The sequence below is a fragment of the Trachymyrmex septentrionalis genome, unplaced genomic scaffold (genome assembly GCF_001594115.1).
Source record: "Trachymyrmex septentrionalis isolate Tsep2-gDNA-1 unplaced genomic scaffold, Tsep1.0 scaffold120, whole genome shotgun sequence".
NCBI classification, from domain to species: Eukaryota; Metazoa; Arthropoda; class Insecta; order Hymenoptera; family Formicidae; genus Trachymyrmex; species Trachymyrmex septentrionalis.
This window is the reverse complement of record NW_017304331.1, coordinates 99,119-106,678: the sequence shown is the minus strand read 5'-3', so window position 1 is coordinate 106,678 and position 7,560 is coordinate 99,119. Positions and strand designations below refer to the sequence as shown.

At 35.5% G+C, this 7,560-nt stretch overlaps 1 protein-coding gene across 1 annotated transcript in view; it reads right to left on the bottom strand.

Moving 5' to 3' along the window:
- Positions 1 to 4,149, bottom strand: part of LOC108754771 (E3 ubiquitin-protein ligase TRIM71-like) — a 226,572-nt gene extending 222,423 nt beyond the window's left edge. Inside the window, exon 1 of the mRNA XM_018497355.1 lies at positions 4,109 to 4,149. Coding sequence (XP_018352857.1) covers positions 4,109 to 4,149 — 41 coding nt within the window. The remainder of the gene's footprint in view (positions 1 to 4,108) is intronic.
- Between the last annotated feature and the right edge of the window lie 3,411 nt (positions 4,150 to 7,560).

The window sequence follows — 7,560 nt, the reverse complement described above, 5'->3', positions numbered from 1 at the left end:
TGTTTTTGAGCTTCGGTCAAATTGTGTGGGATCCAACGACTACAAAGTTTCCGTACGCTCAAGTGATCATGCAAAATCGTATGTATTGCTTTCATGTCAATGCCTAAGGATGCCTGAATCTCGCGGTATGTTATATGCCGGTCTCGCTCAATCATTTCACGCACAGCATCAACATTAGTGGCAACAACAGACATGGATGGACGACCTTCACGGAATTCATCATTAAGAAAGGTACGTCCACGCTGGAATTCGGCAAACCAATTATAAACAGTTCTATTGGATGGTGCTTTATCCCCAAAAGCCAAATGAAGTCGATCGATGCATTGTTTCGGAGTTAGATTACATTTGTAATCATAAAAAATCATTGCCCGTAAATTTTCACGCGAAATTTCCACACATTTTCTTACAAAATAACTTCTTTTAAAATACTATACAAACAAAACTAGTTGGCTTGGGTACAAACTGTCAATTGAATTATAGGTTAAAAATGTCTAATTTTATGGATATGATAGTAGCAGAACATTGGCGTCACTGGAAGTACTAAATTGCAGAAACTTTTCCAGCAGCCTACGTATAAATGAATTCCGGTATTATATATTTCCAAACAGAAAGAAATTTCTCACATTTGAATAATTTATAAAAATATCATGAGACTTTCGAATTATGATTTTAAAGCTTATAAGAGAGATGATAGGAAAAATATAGAAATTACATAATGAAACAAATAAAGATGGAAATTTGATGATTGAGACAATCCATTTGCCAGAATAAAGCATAAATTCTATATATTCTAAATAGTTGGTTACGTAAACTCAGATTTTTCTATTTATTTCCCTTATAAATATCAAAATCATATAATAGGGTAATTCCGACAAATAGCCGCGCTGGGATTCATGCCGCAGATGTCAGAAAAAATAGAAGAAATGGGGATAATATTACCACAACTACTCTGTATTACATCTATTATATTAGTATGTAATATGATTTCAGCTTCTTACTGTTAATATTAATGAAATTATTGTGAATTAAATCGATTTGTCACTGTAATAAGTCGCGCCATAAATTATAATTTATTGTAAATAAAATCATTACTTTATAAGGCGTGTAAAAGACTCAGTGATTACATACGTGTAGAGAAATAGTAAAACATATTGTATAGCAAAATACAAGTGCTTTTGTATTCTTTATTTAGTTTGTTGTCTTGTATGTCCCATCTGTTTGGGATATACGGCATTTTTAGCGGGCGGAATTTATGCCCAAAGTGCGCAGATTGAATTCAGTGCACTAAATGCAATAACATTTTACATCAAATAAGTATCTCATGTTATAACATTTGCAATATATTATAGGAAGATTGTAATCATTATCTATTATTTTATACATATATTTATCATTCTTATTCTTTAATAAAGCTTTTTTTATAAACGTATTGTATAAGTTATCGTTTTTGTCTTATTTATATGCATTATTTGCAAATTTTGCATTAGCTGTACATAGCCTCCCTTCCTTCCTTCTCCCTATAAGTAACCGTATATCTCACTCTTATGGATATAAACAGGAAAAATGTAAGGGTTTCAAAGAGTTCATTTTTTAATACAAAAAATAAATATTTCGAATTTCTAATATTTTTTTCGCAGTAGTAAACAGTATAAAGTTTTTACTGATAAAGTTTGTTTACTTTGAACATAGTACAAATAATACTTAATAAATTAAGTTTCCAGCAAACGCAGTTACATAACTATATATTGCTGTAATAAAAAAATTATATTAAAGCCATGTTCAAAATAAAAGCTATAAATAGTGAGTCGGCCGCATAATTAAATGATATAGTTGAGCTTTACCAAGCATACGCGCGCGCTAAGGAAATTATAAGAGCATTTGGATTCGTTACTTATTTATTGCATTGTTACTAAATTGGACAGTGATACTGCCCGCGAATGAGAACAACGGAAGTTATTTTTATCAGGTAAACCAACCTTTGAGGATTTGATAAAGTCGTTGCGTGCTAGGGTAATATTGCTACAAACAGTAGAAAGGAAAAACAGGACAGTCAAATAAAAAAAGGCGACATCAGGTAAGATGAGTGCATTTTTGGCAAGATAAGTTGTGCTCTTTGCAAGGGAGAGCATTATATTCAAAAATATAACTCATTTTTAAAGTTAACCCTGCAAGAAAGAACTGCAAAGGTCAAACATTTTAAGTTGAGTACAGACTGCCTTAGAAGAGGTTATTTTCTAAAAAATTGCGGTTTTGGAATGTGTCGAAAATGCAATAGCAAACACAATTCGCTACTCCATTTTGAGAAAGAGACGCAATTCGTGCAAAATGCAACGACAACAATGTGCTCAGTAAATCAAATTAGCGCCGTCAAAGAACCAAGCGAAACTCTTAGCAACGTTCCATATACAGGGAGGGCCATTTAAAATAGGTCACCTGAATAACTCGCTTGTTTTTAACAATAAGAGAAAAACAAAAGTTGCTTGGTTTCGAGGAGCACATAATGTGATATCAATAATTATTTTATAGATACAGGCGTACAGGAGGCAAAGGTCAAATCTGTTTTCTTAAATGAAATGATATGTTTTTTTTACATTCTGATAGAGCATTTTAAGACAAATACAATGACCTATAATTGAAGGTCATTCAAGATTATGCAAAGTCAATAATGGAAAATAATTGAATGTATGTAATAGAAAATAAATTGTTTCAAGGCACTCATCGAATAATTTCGTGTCTTCTCTTCTTGTTGGTATACTGCTAATCGTTCAAGTGTACATAAATATTTACATACCGTTTAAATTGAATCGCACATAGCATTATCCATATTTACTGATCAATTTGAATTCATCTATTGATCAAAGTGCGTGTCTTGCAAAATGCGTTATACGAAAGCGGAAAAAGATGATTTTCGTGGTGAATGTCGTCAAATTATGAGAGAAGCACTACGTTTGTATGCTGAAAGATTTCTCGATCATGTCCATCCCTCATTCTCTGTTTTTTCAAACATAGTGTAAACTTTTTAAGAAACAGGAAGTGTGGATAATAAAAAAAAATGAATCAAGAAAACAATTGACTTTTATCTTTTTAACTTAGCATTACCCAATTCTGCTTATAACGTTTCACGCACACTTGATTGATTTATAAATTTAATAATTCGTTATTATTAATCACTATTAATTAATTATTTAGCAACTAAGAATTAAATTTAAAAAAGAAATTGTATACAGCAATTAATAATCAGAAGTTTTAGTTCCTTTATTAATTGTATCGCGTATCAATACGTTCACGGTATTGCAGCCCCGATTTCGAGATCGTAAGGTTCTCAATATAAGACACTTCTTTGTATTATACACGAACACGCTACTTTATTAAAACACAAAAGGAGCATACGGCTCGGATTGTCCATAGTAACAACGGTAAAAGTATATTATAGTTATAATGACGAGAACAGCGGGTCTTCAAGCTCATTTTTTCCAACGGTTTTGGTTCTTCCTTTGGGATAGCTATGGATTCCAAGGGTAGTAGCTGCAGGTCCCTTAGTAGTCTCTGACGTCGTAGTAGACTCGATAAAATTATTAACTTCAGAACTAGAGTCTCACTTCCTAAGGAAGTCTTTGGGTCGAATCAATTCTTCATTTCTCGTTTTCAGTTTTATCACCCGCATATAATCATCTTTTCCGGGAGACTTCTCTATTGACGATTAGACTTCTCTAATGATGGCGAGCGGCCAGTCCAATCGTTTTTGCAAATTGTTTTCGATAAGCACGACATTTTCTACAGGTGTGGGACTATTGTTGGGTTTAGTTCTAATTGACCCAAGTATACTATATACGGAAACGTTTTCTAAATTTTTTTCCGATAGCGTATCCTCTTTGCAAAGTGAGACTGGTAAATTTGATCAAAGTCTGGAATGTCACTGATAAACATCGCTAGAGTAAGTGCTGTGATTTCAGTATTTTCCTCTGTCAAGTAAGTAAGAGATCTTAAATTCATAGTAGCATTCATTTGGCAGTCGCATAGAACAGTGTTTATTTTTTCGTAGCTCAACAAAGTTCTTTTTAATGTCCTTTTCAGTAGATCTTTAAGGAGATGGATAAGTTGCTCTCACCATCTTTCCCACCAGGCAGCTGAAGGTGGATTAAATGCCATGTTATCTCATTAAGGGCACAATATTAAGAAATTTTCCGCCAATTAATTTTCTGCAGTACTATAGGTTCTTAGCCCCTACAAAAATTTTCCCATTATCGCTATACACTACAGCAGGTCTTCCTCCACGTGCAATGAATTTTTTTGAAGGCCTCCAGGAATTCCTCTGTTGATAGGGATGTAACCAACTCAAAGTGGACTGCACGGTAGACTATCACTTCAAACGCTGCAGCATCTCTCACTCTGTTTTCAGATAACAATCCAACGGTATTTTCATCGTTTTCGATGCATACTGACGACAAACAATGCAACATTTTCTTATGACTGAGCGTACCGTTCGACGGCATTACAAAACTCAAAACTCCTCGCGCAAATTATTCATCACAATGTCAATACCATCATGATTAAGTTTCAGATGAATATGAAAAATAATTTTCAACATCAATAAATGAACTGAGTCCAATACTATGAGACATCTGAAAGAAAAGGTATCTTGAAGATTGGAGATCATTGTCTTTATGCGTATTAGTCCATTCTCTTCGAAAACATTTAAACTTCGTAATCGTGAATCGTTGCTTCCTAGGAATGATTCTTTCTGTGCTAGTCTACAGAGAAGCAATTCTGCCTTATAGTAATTTCTTTGGCATTTCTTAACTCTTGAGTTTTGTTTACATGGACTCTTTGACAGTTCACAAATCTTAATATCCATGCGACGGTACACAAAATTTTGGAATACATCGAAAGTCTCTGCAAATACTAGGGGACTGCCCCTGCACTCGCTTGTTCTACGGAGTTTAGCATATTTATGCACGATTTTTTCGGCAGTAATTTCGGGGGATGTTCTTTCTTTGCATCGTCCGGAAGTCTTACATAACTTAACCATGTTCTCGTCAATTTTTCCTTCTTCTTTGGGCCACTCTTCAGGAGGCAGCTTCAATCACTCCGGTCCTTCCCACCATCTCAGTTCAAGGAATTTCTTAGCATCATCTCGGAAAGGTAAATCCGTTGAGTTCATGACTCCAGGAACATATCTCCAAGATTCAACATCCGTAAGGCTGCTTATTTCCAAAACACGATTCCATACAAAAATTGCCCATTGTCATTTGTCGAATCCATATTAGAACGATCATCGGGTTACTCCAGAAATAGGTCTTGATATCTTGATAATCCATAGTCTTAACGAAGGATTGCATCATCCTAGCTCCAATGGAGTAGCTAGTAACTCAAGGCGAGATATAGTCTTCTTTTCCTTGAGTGCTATTCTTGATTTGGCTTCTACGAGATGTACCTCGACTCCTATGCTTGACTCAACTCGTACGAAGATTGCTGCCGCGTATGGCGTCGACGAAAACATGAAAGTGACCTCTTTTCTTTCCAAAAATCCATCGTAGAAATTTCAATGTAGAAGACCTAGTTGCTAAACCCATTCAAGAAATTCATGCTTAATGTCGTAGTCGATTTCTGTATCCCAATCCACATTTTTATTCCATAGATCTTGCAATAGTAATTTTAACAGTATGGGACAAACGAATCCGAGAGAGTCGTAAACATTCTGTACTTGCGACAGGATGACCCTCTTTGTTATCTTTTCCGTGATCGGTGCAGAAAATTCCGATAATATTAAAGTATCCCTTTTGGTATCCCATATAAGTCTAAGCACCGTCGATTGATTCTCAGAATCCCCGCCAATATATCTCCAATCTCTTAAGTCAAATTTGGCCTGGAACAAAAGGGAACAGGCTTCTCTCCTGAAAATTTCAAAATAAAAATAAGAATCGACATTAGTGACGCAGTCATCGATCACATAAAAAGATTTTGCATGTTTCTCATAAACTAATTTTTTATATGGCAAAATGGTAGAATTTAAGTGTCTGCTAATATGCAATTCAATCGTCGCCCTTAAAAGGAATGGGCTGCTTGTCAATCCGAAGAGAACTCGACGATGTTGATAAATCTCTATTTCTCCGTCAACGCTCCACCACAGGAATCTCAAAACATCTCTATCCGAGAGACGCTGATTTGTAAGAAGGTTTTTGCGATATCAGCTGTTACTCCTATCTTTCTTTCTCGAAATCGATGTAGCAATGCTGGAATGAGCTTTATGAGATTAGGTCCAGTCTCCAAACATTGATTAAGCAAAGGCGATTCCTTGACTTTTGCTGACGCATCGAAAACAGGTCGTATCTTCGTTCCTTCTTTCTTGACTACCTGCGTGGAAAATAGTAGTCTTGGTCGACTTCGAGCAGGTACTCTTTCAATGATCGCTTTTTCAAGCCAACTATTCGAGATAGTCTGGTAGTCGTCAAGTAAATCTTCTTGTCGCAATCTTTTGTAACTTTTAGTCTTTTCTCGGTTATGTTTCGATTATCTCATAAAGGTGGATGATTCTCTTTCCATAACAGAAGAACTTCACATCAACCTTCGTTGTCTCTTGAAATGAGGTCTTTATTTCAGCTTGATGTGCCTCCTTTGTAATACTCTCGATAGGATCCTTAATGCCCAAAACATCGAGTCTCCATAAGTCTGATGTTAGCTTCTTGAGTGAACATTGATATAATCGTCAACGTAGTATCGGTGTCGCTATTATCGTCTACATCCCTACCTAAGATTGTCCAACCACGCTTAGTTTCTAAAGCCATTATTACTTGATCTACAGAACTTTACCAGTGAATGTCTTGCCAGCAACATCAACTTCAATACAAAAATGGACTCTTGACGTTCATCGATGTCGTTCAAATGTATATCCTTTCTCAAGTATATCCATCCATGGATTATCTGGCTACTTTTTCAAAAACATAAGATCTGTGTGAGCCAGTATCTACGATGGCGCGAATATTTACTTTTGGATCTCACATTTTGACTTTAAGTAGGCAGGAACATTTTTGCATTCGAAGAGACATTCGCGAGAGAATTTTTCCTCGTGAAAAACTGATTCATCAGGCTTCTTCTCATCCGCTTGCTTTGACTCGTTCTTGCTTGACAGGTTTCTACACATCAACAGATAATATCCTTTGCCGCACCAAGGATATTTTACTTTGTTACGGCATCTTTTGTAGTTGTCCTACTTTCAGACAGTTAAAATAAATCTGTTTGTCTTTTACAGCTTGAATTCTCTTCTCCAAGTCTATACTTCTGGCCGTTTCACATTTCGAGCTGTCATGACTGACTCCACAGAACATACGAGGTCTGTTCAAAAAGTATCGCGAATTTTGTGTTTTTTCAAAAATTATTTATTTATTCATGAATATCTATTTTGTCCCCTTCAAAGTAATCCCCATCAGATATTATACACTTGTGCCAACGTTTTTTCCAATCCTCGAAGCACTTCAAAAAATTATTTTTTGTGATCTTGTTCAGCTCCTCCTTCGATGCCGTCTTTATCTCCTCAATCGTAGCGTAGCGTCGTCCTTTCAT